Source organism: Apis mellifera, linkage group LG16, assembly GCF_003254395.2.
Source record: "Apis mellifera strain DH4 linkage group LG16, Amel_HAv3.1, whole genome shotgun sequence".
Lineage (NCBI taxonomy): Eukaryota > Metazoa > Arthropoda > Insecta > Hymenoptera > Apidae > Apis > Apis mellifera.
In genome coordinates this window covers 1106479-1127812 of record NC_037653.1, presented here as the reverse complement: position 1 = coordinate 1127812, position 21334 = coordinate 1106479, and the positions used below count along the sequence as shown (strand labels likewise).

The window sequence follows — 21334 nt, the reverse complement described above, 5'->3', positions numbered from 1 at the left end:
TGGAAATGATGAATATCGTGAAGAAATTTGGCACTGAAATGGCACTACGTAATACCAGTCTTTCCTTAGGTCAGCTAAGTTCGTTGCCTTTTTTTCCATAATTCCAATTTCTCCTCTTCGTGAAATGATCGAATTCTGTTTCATAATTCTCGCTCACTGGATCATTCGTTACGTCTATTTTGATTGTTCAAAATCTTAGAATAGATTTGGAAAAGGTGTTCAATTTACCTTGAATCTAAAGTTTAACTAAAGCAACATTGAACCGCGCATATGACCCACGGAGGCCATACGGTAGATGACCCGGGTGATATCCAGAAATAAGCATAGCGGACAAATGCTGGAAAGAGTACGATATATAAATGGTCAATGACCTCTACCAATTCGCTCGACACCATGGATTTGCAACTAATTCTATCGCGAATCATACTTGATGTGACGTGGAATAAATGAATCGGCTTATTTCATATCATTGCATCAAAGAAAAATCTAACAGATCGAATGCTTAGTACATATCGATTTTGTAAACGAAATAATAAATCAATTTATTATTCGCATTTCATTGTATTTATAAAAATCTATTAAATTCTATATTCTATTTATTCTACTTATTCTTATTTATATTTCTCTATTTTTATTACATAGTTGTTCATTCTTTCCGTTGCTCTCGTTTTTTGATAAGTTTCATCAACAATTACACACACGTGATTATTATCACAATTTAATATACGTAACCACTTGTTATAAAGTAAAGTAAACATTACACGTACACGCATGCGCATTAACGTGTTCCGTTGTTTACGATGTTCATGATTCTTTGTCGGTAATATCCAATCGTGTTCCATCTCGCCAGTGCACATGATTCAATTTCACATGGTACGTGATCTCGAAATTGAACGATTTCTGTCATTTTTCAAGATTCAAATAAATTTTCCATTCAAGTAAAAATATGTGGAACGTTCGATGCCTCACACGAAATGTATGCGTGATAAAACAATTATTTAAAATTAATTGTCACACGGAAAACCTTAAACAAGGAGAACCTTTTGTGCGTCCCATTATTTAACCTTGAATTATGGATACACGTGCTACTACATGAAGAATCGTTCGAAGATCGTTCTCGCTCCTTTCACCTCAGCCGCTTATGAATCGACCAGTTTGTCAAAAAATTTATCTGCCGGTAATTTCTTTCTCAAAATCACATCGTTTTTTATAAATAACAAATTTACATAACCACACGAATGAGTAACAAAAATAAAAAAAAAAAAGGATCATATTTTATCTTACATTTCTTCCCCATTACGATATTCTCCAATATTTACTATTTACAATTTCTTCTTTTATATAATGTTAATATAACTTTATCTTTATTGTATTATATTCGTATCGCATAAATCATCCTATCCGATACAATCATATACATATTGGTATATTAAAAATTATCTTCCAAGCTTACACAGCTCGTTTAAAATACTTTATCGTATTTTTATAACCTATTATTTTAAATTAGTTCAAAATCATCCATTGCTAAACTTATTAATTTATCCTTTTTATATATATACGTACATATATATACACATAAACTAACATTATCTTCGTAAAAATATAAATTTACAAATGAAAGTTATAAGAGAGAAGAGACGAACGAATCTCGTTTAAAGCAGCCGGTGAATTACGTAACATACTACGCGCGTCCGTATACCGTGATGGTTCTGCTTTAACTTCACTACGCAGCACAAGATACGCAGTTGTTGTCTCGCTATGGCAAATATATCCTCACCTCTTGTCCCGTCTTTATCCGTCTATTTTTCATCTTCTTATCGCTAAAATTGAGCCAAAATTTCAATGATAGTTCGAAATTGTATCCTAATAACATATAATAATTCGATTTAACTTTTAGGAAATCAAATAATAGGAACGAAAAGTTATTCGAAATTGTTTTCATTTTTTGAAAACTGGACTAATGTGTTAACACGCGGAATAAGTTTGTAATGGTTCGTCACACTTCGCGAAACAGGAGATCCAGTAAAGTGATAATCGCATTTGGATGAGTCACCGATGATTGAAAAAAAAAAAAAACGTTAAGTAGATAAAAATGAATAAATTCGCGTACTTTTGTCACCTCACGTATACAAAATGATGTAATTAACCAGATAAATTTTTACAAGTCACATACTATCTTCGGTTTACAAATATTATGTTTCAAGCGATAATTTTTCATAATTTAATTTTTTTACTGCCCCAATGCAAATCTATTCTTGAATTAATTTAGATAGTTGATTTTACCTGATATAAGCATCACGTGACACGATATAAAGACACGAATAGAAAAATTTGAAAAACAATTATAAAAAAATCAATCGAATTTATTTTTTAATACCCTTCTTTCGTTCCTAACCAAATCATCATGCACTCTTTTTTTTTTCATCTACTCTTGTGTCATTAGTTTCAGTTTATTATCCATATCTATAAAACTGATCCAATTGATTGTGTCCATGCATTAATCATTATTTTTTTTATCTTATATTGCTTAGTAATTTATTTCTGTAATCTTTAAACTTTTTTTTTATTTTCGAATAACATATCTATTTCCAACATTTTGTGAAACATTAGTAAGCGAAGAAAAAAATACGCGTGTAAAAATGGAAGAAAGTTACATGGTAAATCGATAGCATGATAATAAGTATTGTATCGGTGTTGCTGCTGATATAGCAAGCACAGCAAAGTCACTCTTGCCACGTGCAAAAACCGGTTTGTGCTGTTATTTTGTGCGACCGAACACTGTCCTTTAAATTTTCTGTTTAGACGAAATCTGTTGAATTCTCACGGTAAGAATGTCCTTTCAACCTGATTGAATTCTTCAATTTCTGCTAATAGAAGCGGTTCCTTTCACTTTTTGCTTTTCAAATTGAACGTTACTTTTAGCAAGAGCATTATTTCACGAAATTGAACAGAAAATTTCTTATTCATCGATGAAGCATATCGTATACATCACGTGATAGTGAAAAACATTTTTCTTTCGCAATAATCGAACATTGCTCCCATATTATTAATTCGATATGATCAACATGCGGATATACGATTATTACATCCATGACATGGATGATGCAATTATTATCATGATACGTGCTATTTCATGGATGAGAAAGTCATAATTTTTATAATATACATATTCTGTAATATATTCGAAATCGAATTTATTGATCAATTCCATCCTCATCGATTTTGTTAATAATTTTGAAATATTAATAAATATTAAATAAAGATCATTATTTCTCTTTTATACATAACTGACGATTTTCGTAAAAATATTTGATATTATTAATTCTGCCTATGGATGTATATCTGTGATATACGTATGCGACAGTATGTGATTAACACTTATCAACTGTTTATATAAACACATCAAGGCAGCCGGCAAATATACTTATAACGGATGAATTAATATCATTAGTTAATATTTATCCTTCGAATTTGTGGAGTGCAAAAATAAAATAGAAAACGAATGATCGAAATTATAATGATCGTAATTATAATAATCGATGAGGAGGGAGCTAATAAACAGATGGATTCTCGAAATATGAATCATAATAGTACAAAAAAATTAGAATATATAATAAAGTTTCTAATTGGGCAAACGTTTCATTCCCATTTAATTTTAAATTTAAAATCAAATATATAAAACTGTAGATCGCATGGCCAGGTAAATAAATGACCGTATAATGTTACGTAATAATAATACGGCTAATAAACTTACGACGCAATACCATACAGATTATACGGGCAACAAGTTCACGCGATGTCGGCCGATTGAAAACAAACTTCGATGGCCGACACGAGTCTGCGCGTAGCATAAAAACTACGTGTATAAATGCATTTGTATGTGTATACGTCTACGTTTGAACTACTATAGAATACGAGAAATGTTGTCGTTTTTCTTTCCCGTATTCTTTATCTTCTTCCTTCGTATTTCATTTCACCGTCCATATCTTCACATAAATTTAAACAGCAATGCTTTCGTACTTCGTCTTGGTTGTCTCTCTCGATTCTTTTTCTATGTCGCGTGATGTTATACGTGGCCATTGTGCGCGCGCATCCCTTCCTAAAACAACGCACGCCGCGACCGCTTCGGCGATATTTCCCGTTCCTCTATGTTTATCTGGCTCAGGTCCCTTATAATACGGGTATAAATGATGCTAAATTGTAAACATCTTGCACATATAATCTAACCATTGAGTCGATAAACACGTTTTACTCGAGCTTTTCGAAAAAACATTCATGATGAAATCTTACGTACAGAATGGCGTTATTACCGGCAAGTCGATTTCAAACATACGAGAGCAATCAGTGATTCTCATACGCTCTTGAACAAATTGTAAAAATTAGAGGAAAAAAGTATTAAACAGAGAAAGAGAGAAAGGAAAAAACTAAGGATGGAAGAAAAAAAGAAAGGTAGTTTTAACATTTAATCTTCTTTAATTGTAATAATTCTTTAATTGTCAGTTTCAATATTGCATTTCAATCATTCATATTGATGATTCGTATATGATAATTATGAGTTTTATTTGTTAACGTGAATGTCAAGATCGTGTTTACTTAAATAATATCGATGACGAATTCTCTAAAAATAGAATTGCAAGCTAGATAAAAATTGCATCATTCAATTCGGTAACTACGTGGCTTTAGCGTGTAGTTTTGTCTCTTCGAAAAACGAGAGCCCCTGCCTAGAAGCTACGTGACGCGGCGCCGTTTCAGAGGGCGTCGACGAAGTTGCTCGATGCTACGTAGAAGCGACGGAAAGGGAGGAGGGTAGCGGCAGTAATGACAGCGTGGTGGGGATCGAGGACTCGTCGATGCCGGGACGAGAACAGCGACGAAAGAGAGTGGAGGGGTTGTTAGTAAGCGAAGCGGCCATCTTGCCGAGGTTCAGTCGGAAACCAACTGCCGTGCAGTGAGGGAAGGTAAAAGAAAAGACTCGATGTGTTAGCTGAAGGATTTTTTTAATGCGCTTCCGAGCCGGGTTACCGCTACGTGCGAAAGGCTGTGCGATACCGACAACGGAGCAGCGACCATCCAGAGATTTTCGCATACGGAAAAACTTTGTTTTATCCGGCGAAAAGTCTCAGGGTAGGAGCAGAGAAGGAGGAATCGAGGGAGCAGAAGTTTTGACGCTGGAGAAGAGAAGTCGAGAAGGCATCGAGAAGTTGTATAACAATTTCGATTCTCGCGGAACAGATTTATCCGCGATATTTAATATCTCGTCAGATTAAAGGGCAGTGGAGAAGACAGAAAGAACTCTGTTCATATCATTGGAGACAGACAGTGAAGAGAAAGAGTAAAAGAGAAAAAAGTAATAAAAAGGTGAAAGAAAGAAGAATAAGTGAGAGATAATTGAGAAGAAAAGAAAAGAAAAAGCGCAGTGTCAAAGTCTGTGATAGTATTTATTCAAACGATTCAGCTATACCGGGTATTGTCTACCACAGTAGCATCGTTTGTCGCTCCTATAAATCGCAAGAGTTAGAGAAACAGAGGAATAGATAACCTTTATATATTTATTTATATCTGTGATACCGACGCTGATATACATCGAATTATCCCGAAAAAGAAAGAGAGAAAGGAAGGAAGTATACGTCGGTAAAGAGAGAAAGAATTGAGAGAAGCATAGTGGTTTAAAAAAAAGTTAAGATAGTGGGAAAGGAGATTATATCAGTAACTTAGTGGATATAGATGTTTTTGTATATACGACTGACTCTTTTTTATAATTATTGATATCGGGTTAAGAGCGAAAAAGAGAGGAAGTTTTTCATTGTTGTTTGTTAATTGAAAAAGAAGGGAGATTCAAAGAAGAAAAAAATTAAAAGAAAGTTTTGTTTTGAATAAGAACTTCACTTTCCTTTTTTGACTCTTTTCTGGATATTAAACAACCGAAGCTTGTGGTAACTGTGCGAAAATGGTGGAGAAAATCTTGGAAGAGCGAGAAGACGGTTGTCAAGAGGTTGCAAGAGGTATGAATTCTTTTTATAATAAATGTTAATTCAATTCACTTCAAATTAAACATGATTGTGACGAAATTTGATATAATTTTAATCTTTTATTAATAAAAATTCAAAATAATATCATTAATATTAATTATTTATAATAATTTTTTAATAGATGTATTTCAATATTATATTTTATTTTAAATAAATGATTGTCATGTATAATTTATTTATGTCATTCTCTCATATGAACTTCGTCATTAATCGAAAAAAAGAAAAATATCGTTTCGATTGAAAATTCGAGTTCAATTTATACAAAAAAATAAAAAAAGGATATAAAATAATTGAGATAATGGACGAAAATTTTCAAGATCAATTGTTGAAGAGCACACGGTACGTGACAATCGGAGTCGGTTGACGGAAGAACTTTCTCGAAGCCGGTGCGCACATTGCCAGCTTCTTCGTTCTTTCGATTCAAATTGCAAAATCCTTCACTTACATTTTAAATCCGTTCACTTACATTTTCATTTCTATCATATTTTGCTCTATAATAGAATATATTTTCTTATAATTTAATCATCATAACTTTGACAGTTATGAACATTCTTAAAACTAATATTTAAAATTTTAATCATTCCGAATTATTATAAATATTTAATTGATATAAATATTGTATAAAAAATTCAAAGACTAAATCAATGTATTATTTAATATATATCTATATACACGTATTGTTATTTTATTTTTTTCTATTTTGAAACAAAAATAGCTATTCTTGTATTACAATATATTTTGTTCAACATATAAAATATATTCATATATTTTTTGGTTCAATATCTTGTTAATAAATCGTTTTTAATAATAGAATAAATAATAAAAACCGTTAAAAATACGATTGCGATGTCGAAGGGGACGAATAACAGACGAATAATAACTCTGTGTGTATGAAGCTAAAACGCAATGAAGAATGTGAATGTGAAAGAAAGAACGTATCGAAGCAAAGCGTGATAGAATTACAACGATGCAATATATATATATGTATGTACGTGTACATACATATATATATATATATATATATATATATATTTATTGTTGAATTATTTTCAAGGGTCAAAGTGGGTTAGTTGGATCTCGTTCGAATTGGATGCAAATCGTAAGGGGTGTCGGTAAGGGTAACCCAAACAAAGAGTAAAAGGGGGAGGGAATAAGAGAGAGAAAGAAAAAAGAGAGAAAGATGAAGAATCCTTGTATGTACGTTGAATTCGTTGCTACCCTTCTTTTTTTAAAGGGAATAGTTTGTTCCAAGGGATAAGAGAGTTCAATATAATTTGATTTGTTGGAAAATATCTTTTTTATCGATACAGTATATGTCGGTATAATTAACATTTCAATTCAGAGAAAGTATAAAAAATTTTTCGGATTAAAAATTATTTATTATTACGTTCCATGAGAAAAACAATTCGTAGAAAGAAATCATTTAATTTCAAAATACTTCGAAATAAATTTTAAACTTAAAACAAATTGAATTTTCACGTACGTTCTATTAAGCGTTAAATAACTTCAAGCAAACATTCACAAGAGGCGACGTAGTTTATTTATGTATAGTTGTTCCATTTGTTTATTTTGGTTTGTCTATTGTCACAGATTTTGCAAACGCGGTAATAATATTTTCGTACACGTATATCTCGCGTAAGATGGCGGCGTTCCTTTTCTGTGTCAGTCATTGAACTCTGAGCTCTCAATGCTCGGTTGTGTTGCTTCTTGCATTGCATTGCGTTGCATCGTCGATGCGAAACAATCAAAAGATACATTCATTCTCATCTAAATTATTATTTAGTATTGAAAAAATAATTAAAATAATATGGAAAATAACGTTCATTTGATTGCATATTTTTTCCAGTAATGAATATGAGTTTTTTTTATGCCAGAAGGTTAAAACGTGCATTTACCGGTTTTTTTTTTCAAATTCAATTCATAATTTTGGATTTTATAACAATCGATGATTAAGTTTAAATAATAAATACAATGTTGAAGATTGAAAATGGTTAATTGTTACAATTTTATTATTCTATTACTTGATCGATCCATCTATTACATGTTTGTATATGCAATGTTTCTCCTTGTCAACCTACGCGACTAATTCATGCACTTTCGATTCGATCGAATATGGCGGTTACGTGCGATTCTTTATATTTTATCGAACAATTTTTAAAAAATTTGTTTAATATTTTTTTTAACCACTCAGTTTATTTTTTTTAATTTTGTAATAATATATATAATATATATATTTTCGTTTTCGTTTATAAATTCATTGATTGAATTATTAGCAAATTGACATCGTTTCAATTATTTACAAGATTTATATATTTTAACAATATTTAATTTATGATTGACAAAAATTTCTTTGAGAAAATGTATGTCAATGTTATGAAATTAATAAACTATAAATTAATATATTCATATATATATGAACTTTTAAATTAAAAAAACAAATTAAATGTACAATCATTCATGATATGATATAAATATTGTTAATGTAAAGTGAGAAAATCTCGTGTTTGAGATCAGCCAATGTATAGATAAATATATACAAAAATAAACAGTGTACATTGTGTCTGTTATAATATTAACACAATTTAATATATATTCTTTTGATTGGTCAATAAATTTTTTAGCGAACAAACAACTATAATGTAATTGTTGAATTTTATATTTTTAAAAATTCTTTTATATCTAAGTTTAATTTTTAAAAATTGTTTCTGAAAATTCTCGAATTTTTTTCAATCTATTTTATAAATTATTTTATATAACAAAATATATTGATTCGTATATTTAACATTTTCTAAATAAATGTAAAAAATAGATTCTTTTTTTAATATTTGATTAATTATTTATTAATTATATCCACAATTTCATATCTAATAAAATCTTTAAAAAAATAAAAAATCTTTTGTTCATTTTTTATATAGTTTTTATATTTAATTGCAGAATTGTAATTATTTAAACATATGTGTTTTTTTTTTTGTTTCAGAAGATGCAAATTGCAGAGATACCGTGAATTCCACGGGCGAATCTATGAGCGCGGTGCAAGCTCGACAAGAAGAAGCTAGGCGCAAAAGACGCAAGAAGAAACGTTCTGGATCATCCTTAATGTCTTCTTGCTTCCAAGGTAAAATTCAATATGGAAAGATTTTGTGTGTATGTTAAAAGTTAAAAAATTTATATGCTCGTATATGTGACAAATATATATATAAAACGAAGCATGAACAATGTTTAATTATGTATTGTGTAACGTTAACTGAATTATAAAAATATTTGTTATCAATGAACATGATTTAATATCTAATTTGTTCACAGATACTATGAACATTTATATTTACAATCATTACACAATACCACAATAGATAATTATTACAATTTCTTAAGGTCTTTCAAAATTTTCTCATTGAGTTATTTTTAAATGTTCCAAAATTATATTGGTCGAATGATGTGAACTGTGCGTTATATAAGAGAATCATCAAATAATATATTATCTATAACAGATGATAAATTGTATTATAAATTGTTTTCATGGATATACAATTGAGTTAATAATGTCTCTCTTTTCTGTTTCATAATTATTTTATTTAAATATATAATCTTGTACAAATTCAAAATTAAAATAACAATAATTCATTTAAGAAATTTATATAAATTAATATAATATAATTAACCGCATGACTATTTTAATTTTTCTTTTTAATACAATGACCGATCATTTTTGTATTTATTAGTCCGGTCATATAGAATATATTTTATGAAAAATTATATGTCAATAAAAAAAAAACAATTTCATATCAAGTTTTGATATGTACATATATTTATTATTATATTTTTAAATGTTATTAAATGACTTAATTATTAAAAAAAATTGGAATGCATGATGAAAATGTTAAAAACATTTACTTGTAATATAATTACTTAAAAATATTTTTGGAATCACAATGCATGATCAATATTTATTTAATTTGTATATATTCTTCGTGAAATTATTTTTTTAAAAAAATTCCATAAAATTATGATCTTGTATAATAAAAGTAGATGTGCATGAAGATGCATGTTGTTACATCTTAAAGATTAAGGAATAATTTGATATTAATTTTATCCATCAATAGTATTTTAAATTCTTATATGTCAATAAAAAGCTTCAATAAAATTGCAATAATGAAAATATAATTTCTTTTTTTTTTGTAATTATTGACCGAGTTCACTGCTTGAGACCATTATGTCATATCATGCGATCGATTTGTACGATATAGTATAGTATAGTACTGTAGAGTTTGTGTTCGAGAAGCTTCCTGCTCTGTACTGCTACTAGTGAGAGAACTAAGCATGAGTGCACCCGTATACTTACATATGTACATTATACATATACAATCTGGGCCACGGGTTAACTCGTTGATACGTACATGTATATGTATATATTTCAAAAACTCTTTTTTTAAATTTATTTTTTATCTTTCATATTTTTTTTTTTATATTCTTTTTCCAAATACCAATTATATTAGCTTTGTGATTCAATTTCCACTGTGAATTTTTTACTATTTTTGTTTTTATTTTTATTATAACACAGTTTACAGAAATTCTATTTATTCTTAATTTTTTTAATATTTTTAATAATAGACACTTTTTTTCTTGTTGTTGATATCTTTTAATTAATTAAAAAATTTTATAATTTTCAAAGTATTTCAACGACAAATTATCTTTTATTAATTCACAACTTATGCTTTTCTTAGCACGTATTAAATGTGTCGATATTTTTGAAAATTATATCTTTTCCTTTTGTTCATTGAATTTTTATTTATTATAGAACTAGTTATTATTAAAAAAAAAAAATTAAAAATATCATCGACAAATATATATTACGTATTAAATATATAATATGTAATGGTCAAATTGAATATATCGATTATGTATCATGATATCAAATTAAAAAAATATAGAATTGAATTGACGATGTACTTTAACTGTGAAGAGTGGGGTGGATGGGTATGGTGGAGACATGGAAGTGTATTATCGGGTTCTGGTTGCTAGGTATTCGTCGGCGGTGTTGCCAAGCAGAATCGTATCTTTGGCGTGAGGCAAATAGGTGGGAGCTAGGGGGAGAGCAAAACTGTTGGTTAGGGAACAGAAAAGGGAAGGTAAAAAGAGAGTTGATAGCAGCTTGAAATATATAGTTGCAACGTTGAACCAGGGAACGAACAAATGAACGACGAGCCGGATAGAATGGAACGGAAGCATCATGTTATTGTGAAAGTGAGATGGGGGTCAGGCAAGAGTGAACAAGAAATTTAAAGTTCTCGGACAGAGAGAAAGATAGAAAGAATACATATATTTATATGCGTAGTGCTTAACGAATATTTACTTATGTTTGATCTTCTTTTGGCCTTAACATTGAATACATGAATATATGAATAGTTTGGATATAATTTTTTTTCTCTAACAATGATTAATTTTCTAAAAACAATATAACAATTATAAAATAATATTTTGACAATATGTAATGTAAGCAATAATATCAAAGTTAAATATACGTTATATTATGAATCCAATTAATAATTGAAGAGTTTAATAGAAAGCGGGTATATTTTTATTCAAATTTAGAGAAAATCAAATTGAAGAAACAAAAAAATCAAAATCAATACACATGTCTTCCTCCAATGGGATTCTCAATTTTCAAAACCAAAAAAGGGTATTATATTAAAATCGCCAAAATTTTTTTGTAATTCTATTTCCAATTTTTTCACGTGAATAAAACAGTAACATTACTCACACGAACAATAATAAAAGATGTGCTTACTACGAAACATGAACTGTTTTTGCGTACGTGACGCGGTACGATTATTTTTGGACAACCTCGGTCCTCTCTCTCGGTTTTTCCTCTATTTCTCTCTACCTCGTACTGCCTAGTCCCAACCTCTCTTTATTCCCTTCTATCGTGTATTTATTCATTTTTCAAAATTTCTTACGTATATACAGAGTACTTACATATATATATATTTTTTTCAAGATTAATTACAATTATCAAATTATAAATTTTGTTTCAGAACTGTACAGATTGACTGGCGAAGTTCTTGGCGAAGGTGCTTACGCCTCGGTTCAGACTTGCAGGTCGCTTTACACAGACCTGGAATATGCTGTCAAAATTATTGATAAAATTCCTGGTCATGCACGGGCACGTGTATTCAAAGAAGTCGAAACATTTCATCATTGTCAAGGACACCCAAACATTATTCAATTAATCGAGTTTTTCGAAGACGAAGAAAAGTTTTATTTGGTATTCGAGAAAGTAAACGGTGGTCAATTGTTGAGCCGGATACAAGAAAGAATTCATTTCAGTGAACGAGAAGCAAGTCAGATAATTCAAGAGATCGCAAGCGCGTTAAATTTCCTTCATAAGAAAGGTAACGAAATTTAACTATTCTAAAATATACATTGAAATTATTTGAACGAATATATTTATATATTTTTTTTTTTTTGGCAGGTATCGCTCACAGGGATCTGAAACCCGAAAACATCTTGTGCGTGTATCCGGATAAGTTAACACCAATTAAAGTGTGCGATTTTGATCTTGGCTCAGGCATAAAATTCAACAACTCATTGTCAAGTCCTGTAGCTACTCCGCAACTTTTAACACCAGTCGGCAGTGCCGATTTCATGGCTCCGGAAGTTGTGGAAGCTTTTATCGGAGAAGCGAATTATTATGACAAACGTTGTGATCTCTGGAGCCTTGGCGTGATTATGTACATTCTCCTTTGTGGTTATCCACCTTTCTATGGGAATTGCGGCTCCGACTGTGGCTGGGAGAGAGGCGAGAATTGTCAAGCTTGCCAAGAGCTTCTATTTACAAGTATTCAGGAGGGCAGGTATGAGTTCCCGGACAACGAGTGGAGGTGTATTTCGGAAGACGCGAAAGATTTGATCAGAGGCCTGCTGGTAAAGGAAGCTCATCAAAGGCTTAGCGCCGAGAGTATTCTGAAACATCCGTGGATTAATCCTGGTCCAAGTTCCGTTGAAAATACCGAAAAATCTCTCACAACTCCTCATATTATCAGGTTTGTGATAGTTCAATATTAAATATAAACAGATAGATTTATTATCGATCAGCTCTGATAATTTATTAATTATATCTTTATCGTTCATAGAAGAAACAATTCTGCCAGAGAACTCTCGGCGTTTGCTGAATCGGCTATGGCTGTGAATCGTGTTGTACTTCAACATTTCTCCGTGAATTTGGAGGAATTAGCGGAGAAGAGGGAACCGAGATTGTCTACTTCGTCCACGGATGAGGATAACCATCCTTACGGGCACATGTCCGATTCAAGCAGCGAATTATCGGAGCACAGTAAGCTTTGCGCGACTCATTCCTCGAACGAATTTGACGCTAATTCGCGTGTAAAATCTTGTTCGGTTCGCTCGAGCATCGATCTAATCGAATCAAAAACCATTGGAAAGAATCGAATGATCGGTAGTAAGGATTCATCGCTTCACCAACTGTTCGGTTTGTCACCGCCTAGCGAGAGCCGTTTGATGCAGCGCCGTTTAAAAGCTCGTTCAGATCTGCTGGAACGCCAGACGAACAAAGCAGTTATCGCGTCCCCTAGTGGCTGAAAGGTGACATTTTTACGAGAGAAAACAAAGATCTCCTTTCTTGGTACCGCGTATAATTCATATTTACACATCTGCATATACGGATACGAAAGAAGTGTACAGTAATGTTATCTATCGATAATTGACAAAGGGTAACAATGATATATAATAAGCTACTTTATGATTGGCTAAAAGAAGAGTTGTGTTTCGTTAAAAATAATAACTAGAGTCGCATTACAATGATTTGCTCGACAATTGACGATTATTATACATGCATATACGAGCATATTCTAGTAGCAGCGACACATGGGGCGACGGCATAAAAACGTGTCTTCACTCCGATACACAATCAACTGCGCGCCAACAGTACACCGACACTCAGTCAGACAATAATTCTTCGTAAATTTTTCCATTCCCGACACGGGATTTAAAGAAACATCGTATCCGAATATATCTTTTTCTTTTTTTCCCGTTTTTCTGTTTTCTCTCTTTTCTCTTTTTTTATCTTTTCTTTTTTCTCTCTTTTTCTTCCTGTTACGCTTTAGTTTCATTTCGACAAAACTATTCAATGTTTTTTGTTTTTTTTGCACTTATTAAGTTCATAAAGATACAGTATTCGTTCGATTTACATGTTGCATGTTGCTTTACAATGATATTCGTTAAATAATATGAACGAACATAAGCAAATACAGCACAAATTTCATATATATACAGTAACAATTTAACGTCGTACACCTCAATGTATGGATTTTTCCTTATAAATTACTTTTACAATGGTTTTTAAGCTTAAAATAATTTATACATGAATACAGCTTATTACTTGATTTATAATGAGCAACTTTTGAGGGAATACAAAACTGTATTTACTTATTTGATATATAATATTTATAAATTAAAAATTAGGCCATCTCATAAGTAATATTATTTTAAAAGAAATAACCTCTATAGAAAAATAATATCTTATAATTTATATATTTTTAATCAATTGAGTGTTATTTGCGAGGTTAATTTTTTACAATGGAAGCAAAATTTTAATTCTTTTGCCAAGAAATTTCTTATCTTTTCAATTAAAAGATTTGTTAAATGTATTTAATTTTCTGATCTGTATTTTCAAAGATTTTGCTATTTAAAAAATTTTGTAATAAAGAAAATAGATGATAATTCTTTGATGCTGGATTAAAAGAATATGTAGATTTAATATATATATTAACAAGAATTAATTGTTTAATTTTTGATATCATTACTTTTGTATGTAGATACTGTACTGTGTATAGTCAAGTATTAAAGTGGAAAAAACTTCTTTGTAATTTTCTAATAGCAATTATTTTTATTAAAAACATATTATTTAATTTTTCCACTATGATATTCTCAATAATAGTTTGATTTTATTTTAAAAACTTACAATAAGAATATACAATAATGATTCTTTATAATTGTTTTTAGAATAATATTACTTATGGGATGATCTAATATTTATATAACAGAAACATTATTCTGATCATCGGATATTAATATAGTGTGATGAGCATGTCTGGCATGAGAAAAAAATTAGATATATTTTCATCAAAAAAGACCAAAGGATTGTGTTAAAGATAAATGGAATAATAATATCCAAAGAATTCTACGATTAAATCAATGTTAAAAAATGATACTAGTCATGGTTATCCCATGAAGTATTAGAAAACAAATATATATTTTTATTAAGTATTTTATTAATTATAGTAACGTTATTTGCTATATGTAAGATTTTTACTAATTAATTTTTCTATTTATACAAATAGAATTTTTAATTTGAAATTGCAGTTAAATTCTAGTTCGTTTGGATGATTCATTGCCTAAATAAATTTAAAAAATCATTATAACTTGATGGCATTTTGAAAATTTCTTCATCTAACTTAATCTAATTTAGTCTAATTTTCAATTAATATACTGTGCAGAAATTACTTGTTGATTAAACAAAAGATTGATTAATTCCAATAGATTCAATATATTTATAAAAATAAGCACATATATTAGCCAAAAATATCATATTTACAGATAAAATCACATATGACACTATGTAATGAAAAAAGTGCCGTCCTAGTAGCCATCTTATCTGTATTATATATTTCACATATTTACAAATTCAATGTTCTATTCTTCATTTGCTGTCTTTTTTATACAGTAAATCGCATTTTTAAATCCATAACTTTTGATATACAATGATTTTCCGGATGTGAAACTTATATTATTGAATTCTACTTGCCAAATATCTTCAAAGGACAAAAATAAATAAAAAAAATTGTTGGTTGTCAAAACAAACAAGTTTTTTAATTTATAAGTAAAAATTTTCCACATATTAAGGTGTACGATTTTAACATTTGTACATTTTAACATATGTACATATAAAAAAGTCAAAACAATCACAAAATATATTTCTATTCCGGTTCAAATTTAAAATTCTTTATTAGTATGGAACGTATAGGAACTTCAAATCTGTAATATGTACATTCCACTGTTAATATTCATTAGATAAAACATATAGCATAATATTAAAGAAAAAAAAAAAATAATAAAAAAATAAAAAAAAATAAGTCATGGTAGATAATGTTTCTGTACTTTCGCTGTTATATAGTATCTAGAGAGAGAAATTCATGTGTATATGCTCGTTCATATCGATTTATCGAAACGGCTATACACAGAAAGACGCTAAAGAAGAGAAAATGATTTGTGTTTGATGAAGAATCAATTATCGATAATACATATCTACATATTTGCTTTGTTTATTTTTAGTTTCTTAGTTTCATCTTAAATATTTTTGGAAAACGCGTAGGTACGATTTAACGAAATATTTCCGAGTTTTTTTTTTTTTCTTTTCTAATAATAATAATCTGTTGAGAATGATGAAATACAGCAACAGCAACTTCGAACGATAAAAACATGTATAATGGTATAAGAAGATTAAACCGCGCATCTTGGTGCATGTTACGAATAGTTTGCTCAGTAGGTTTCTAAGAATGTAGTAGAGTGTAAGTTGTGAAAAATGTTTTAAAGAAGATTCCAAGAAAGGAATAAAAACGCGTTTGTATCGAAAGGAAAAGGGGAACGATAATTACGGCCATTTTTTGTAAATGTCTCTTAAGCATCTTTGTAGGGAGTTTAGTACATAAGGATGATAAAAAAATAAAAAAAAAAAAAAAGTTAGTTTAACAAAAAGAGGAAAAAAAAAATAAGAAAAAAAATACAGAAAAAAAAATGTACCTGCGTCGTAAGTGATTTAAGAGTATACCGAATGAAGGAGTGAAATGAAGATGTACACGAAGCACAGAGAGAGAGAGAGAGAGAGATATCGAGAGATATATCCGATAACGTGCACATGCGCACGTACGTTAACGGGTGAACTTTCTCGAAGAAAAACCTAGATTACACAAAAATCACATCCATTAATTACTGTTATGTATTTTTGTAGAGTTTTATCGACGAAATGTCATTTTATCGTCTACCCATCTACAGTTGCGATTCGACTCTGTTGATTGCAAGTGATAACCAAAAACTTTCCTTCGATCGATATAATTTTTCTTACGTAAAATATAAATAAAATATGAATATGCCATATGCAAATAATGGATGTTGCATTTTTTATATGATGGAAGATTGCAATCGTATATCGTATTTCTGAAACGTGAATGATACGCGAAGTATTATCCTTCTATATTATCGTCTAGTGATTTTTATTCGATACGATGGCAAACATGTTTTCTTTGAGGAATGGATAAATTAATAATAATAATAATAGATTAATTAATAATAGATAACTAACAGATAATTGAGATTTGTTTATTGTTCATTTTATACTTTCGTATATAATTGTTACAGTGATGAGTCGCGCTGTGGTGGGGGGATTCTTTACTCAGGGCAGTTACAATGAGCTGCGCAAATTTGTTATAAATTACATACACACTATCGCGTTTGAAGGAAACCAAGAAGAAAGAGCTTATGATATTTGTATGCGATCGAAGTCCATCCAGGGTTGAAAAATTAATCGTTATTTGTTCTTTCTTCAAATTAACCCTGAAAAAAAAAACTTTGTCCAACGGCATGATGACACGGTAATAACAGAAAATCGATATTCATAAAGATCGATTATTAACATTACTAAACTTTCCTCTCGAGGATATTCGATCTTTCTGAACTTTCTTACGTAAAACATAAATATCATTTTGTCACATAACCTTTATTCAATTCCCATGGAGAGCAAATGTCACAAGACCACAGCGGTATAATCGATCGTTAACAAATCTTTGGTTATTCCATCGTGTTATGCTCGTCCAAATGTCTCAAATTTCGAGGGAAATTCGGCATTTCCCTTGAAAATTGAAATATTTGTTAGCGAGAATAACGTTATCGATTTGTCGTCTAGCGAGAGAAAAATCATGTGAGAACACGCATGCGTCATTGCACGTGCTTACGACGTAGAGACGAAAAAAAGCGTTACACATTAATTACAACCATGATTTCTTTAATCATGGAAGCCATCAAGAAACACGAATGTATCGCGATTTTCTTTTTCGTAATTCTTTTTTTTTTTCGTAATTTTTTCATAATTTCTTCGTAATTTTCTCATATTCTTCTCCCAATTTCTTTATTCTTAATTCTTTCGTAAATCGAAAGGTATGATGAGAGGTAGTGGAAAGAATATACGAATGCGAAGAGAAAAATGAAAATAATGGAGAGAGAAAGAGAAAAAGAGAAAAAGATGAAATAATAAAGGATTGAATCGAACGATTGAACATTTTCATCTTCACGAGTAATAATATCATACCTTTCATAGCCTAATTCTTGCTACTAATCGACGTTATCGATTGACATCTTTCTCTCAAAAACTGCATCTTCGAATTTTTAACGATACATTTTTGTTACTTGTTTCCGTTCGTTCATTTATAGTATATGTATGTACAATAGCGTATGGCGTAATCAACCACAGTCTTGGTAATACAATAGTTTCATGAGAAAACTAAAAAAAATGCATTCTCGACCGATATCTATTTCTCGCGCGATATTGTTTTATTTCAGGATGTGTTTCGTTACAATTTTTGCTCCCTTGAACCACACGCCATCATCCCATTGTCGTTTTTTTCGAAGCGACAGTGACGCCAACCTGATATCGATCGAGCGTGCACCGTTTCATATCGTCAATATGTTAACGATGCGGCGTAGATAAAAATGCTTTTTCGAAGGGATATTCAAATGCGAGAAGAGAGTGCGTAGAGTAAAGGACGAGCAGCGACAAATATTGTGTAAGGAAAGCAATCGAATCAGAATATAAAAAGAGGAAGAAATATCCATGGCCATAATAATATAGATCTATAAAATTGTAATGTGAATGCGTGAGTGTTTGTTCGTCTGTATGCCTGTCCTATCTGTCTATCTTCGTTTCGTTCGTATAGACGAAAGAATTACACGCGCGAATAAAATACGTGCTCTTTCTGTATGCGTCTCTATGGGTGTATATATATAAGTTGGTATGTCGTGTGCGTGTGTATGTGTATGTGTGTATGTGTGTGCGTACGCGTGCATGTGTATGTGTATGTTACGAACTCGAACGGGAAAAAATAATATTTAGTGTATAAGCGAGAGAATAAACACCTTAGTATAGGTTTATAAAATTATGTGCTAAGGTACCGCTGCGCTATACCGACGAGTCTTTCTTCGACTATCATTCAAAAGAGAGAGAGAGAGAGAGAGAGAGAGAAAAAAAGAGGTCGCGATTCAACCGTACTACGCGAATGCACTTGTAGCATAGCTTCGTTTGTTCGTTTATTCATTTGTTCGTTTATTCGTTCATTGAACGGTGTAACAGCGCTTAAAAAGCGTGTACTAGTCGGATAAAAGGGAGAATTAAAATATTGCGCATATATTTTTTTTTTTTCCATTCTCAAAGCTTTGACAATTCTCATTTCTAAAAATCAATCAAAGACAACACAGTAAGGAGTAAGCGTACAGGTTATGTTTACCCTGTGTACGCTATTTTTGTGAATCTTGAATGGAATTTTGTGATCTTGTGCGAAATTAGGATGAGAATATTTTTCGATGTGGACAATTTTTCGATAGATCGGTCTCGGAAAACTACACGAGCCGATCAAAAAGATATACATATTGCAAACTCTCGACATATCGCAACGGTATACAAAGACACGGCTTTGCGTAAAACATTGCTTGTGAGTTTCTTCCGGGTAATACAAAATGCTTTCGACTTCTTTTTTTTTTTTTTGGCATTTTTGTCTTTGAAAAATGATAATAATAATAATTTTTTTCCAAATTTATAAAAATTTCGAAAACGAGAGAAAAGGCCGTGTTACGTATACCCCGGAAGAGATAGCATTTTCATTACGGTTCTTTATTTTAGACAAAGAAAAATAGTATAAAAGAAAGAGAAAGAGAGAATGAGAGAATGAGAGGATGAAAGAATGAGAGAAAAATGAAAAATTCCTTAAAGAACGAATAAAAAAGAAAAAAATGTCACGAGTACTTTTCAAACGAACATCGGTTTTTTTTTTTTCTTTTTTCTTTTTTTCCTCGTCTGCTTTTTATTTCAGCCATTTGCTCCGGACCGGGAGACGTTGTATTTCGATTCCTTTCCAGTTTTCATACCGTAAAATAACTTACGAAGAAGCCCCGTCGTTGCTCTCCTTCATCGATTTTTGGATGATATCTATATTGGCTATATTGTGACAAGAATTACGAATTGATCGTAAGAACGATGCTCGTCCTTTTTTTCTGTGAAAAAAAGATGCGAAACTTTTAAAAAGTTCTCTTTCGCACGGAAAGCGATCGAATGAGAATGAAAAAAAAAGAAACGAGAGAAAAAGGAAACGAACGGACAACAAAAGCGGTTAATAATAAGAACGAAAAGAATGCATTTCACAGATACGATAAAATGCGAAGGTGTAAAGCATAATTGCATATTTCTATGTGTATGATATCTCGATCGTACGGATAGATAAACAATTTCCAAAAAAAGAAAAAAAGAAAAAAAAAAGGAGAGGAAAAAGTTAAAAAAAATAATCTCTTGTAAAGTAATTTGAGTGCGAAAATTCGAGATGTGAAAGAAAGGTGAGAAAGGGAATGATGAAGAAAGGGAGGATTTTCGGGATTATTGGGAATCGTAAAAGTTTGCGAACGGCATTGTTTTTTCCGTGTAAAAGCGAGCAAATCTTTATGAGAACTTTGTAAGCTTCCTAATAAAATAGCATTTAATCGATAAACTGGCAAATATATCTGATTGTTTGCGGTCTAATAATTTCTCTGTCTCTATCTACAACGATATTCTTGATCAATTTGAGAATTTTTCCGATTTGTTGTATTAACTGTCGAAAGTATCATGGATTTTTCTCAAATCAATTCCAATCTTTTTTTTATCATTTATTTTTGAACCAAAAGAAATGCATATACGCGCTCGATTAACTCACTTTTTCAATTCCTCGTTAATTTTTTGACTTGAAACTCCAGTTTTTGACACGTATATATCTTCAAAAATTTAAGTAAGATGCAAAATAAGAATTTTCGTTAAGCTGATAGATAATTTGGAATAGTGATATTCCATTATTTTTTCTTTTACAATCTAATCAAAAATGTAATGTAAAAACTATAATTTTAATTTCTAATCTTAATTTCTAAAATTTTTATGATATCTAAATTCTTTTCATTATTAGATACAACATAATTGTTAGTTACTTCTCAAAATTAATTAA

General features: G+C 30.5%; 1 protein-coding gene and 1 long non-coding RNA gene across 3 annotated transcripts; one reads left to right on the top strand and one right to left on the bottom strand.

Moving 5' to 3' along the window:
* Positions 1 to 1350: 1350 nt before the first annotated feature.
* LOC113219321 lies at positions 1351 to 4095 on the bottom strand. The gene is made up of 2 exons (XR_003306332.1): positions 3755 to 4095; positions 1351 to 1820 (listed from the first exon to the last, which is right to left on the bottom strand). It is a non-coding gene; the product is annotated as an uncharacterized LOC113219321 (long non-coding RNA).
* Positions 4096 to 4218: 123 nt separating this feature from the next.
* Positions 4219 to 20848, top strand: LOC412470 (MAP kinase-interacting serine/threonine-protein kinase 1). Of its 2 annotated transcripts, none has more exons than XM_016916928.2 (5): positions 4219 to 4449; positions 9007 to 9144; positions 12062 to 12418; positions 12499 to 13069; positions 13160 to 20848. In XM_016916928.2, the coding sequence occupies exons 1-5, from the start codon at positions 4431 to 4433 to the stop codon at positions 13623 to 13625; spliced, it is 1551 nt and encodes a 516-aa protein (XP_016772417.1). In that variant the 5' UTR covers positions 4219 to 4430; the 3' UTR covers positions 13626 to 20848. The 2 variants fall into 2 exon arrangements, with proteins under 2 accessions (XP_016772417.1, XP_395927.4); XM_395927.7 differs by lacking the exon at positions 4219 to 4449 and adding an exon at positions 4576 to 6002.
* Positions 20849 to 21334: the final 486 nt, after the last annotated feature.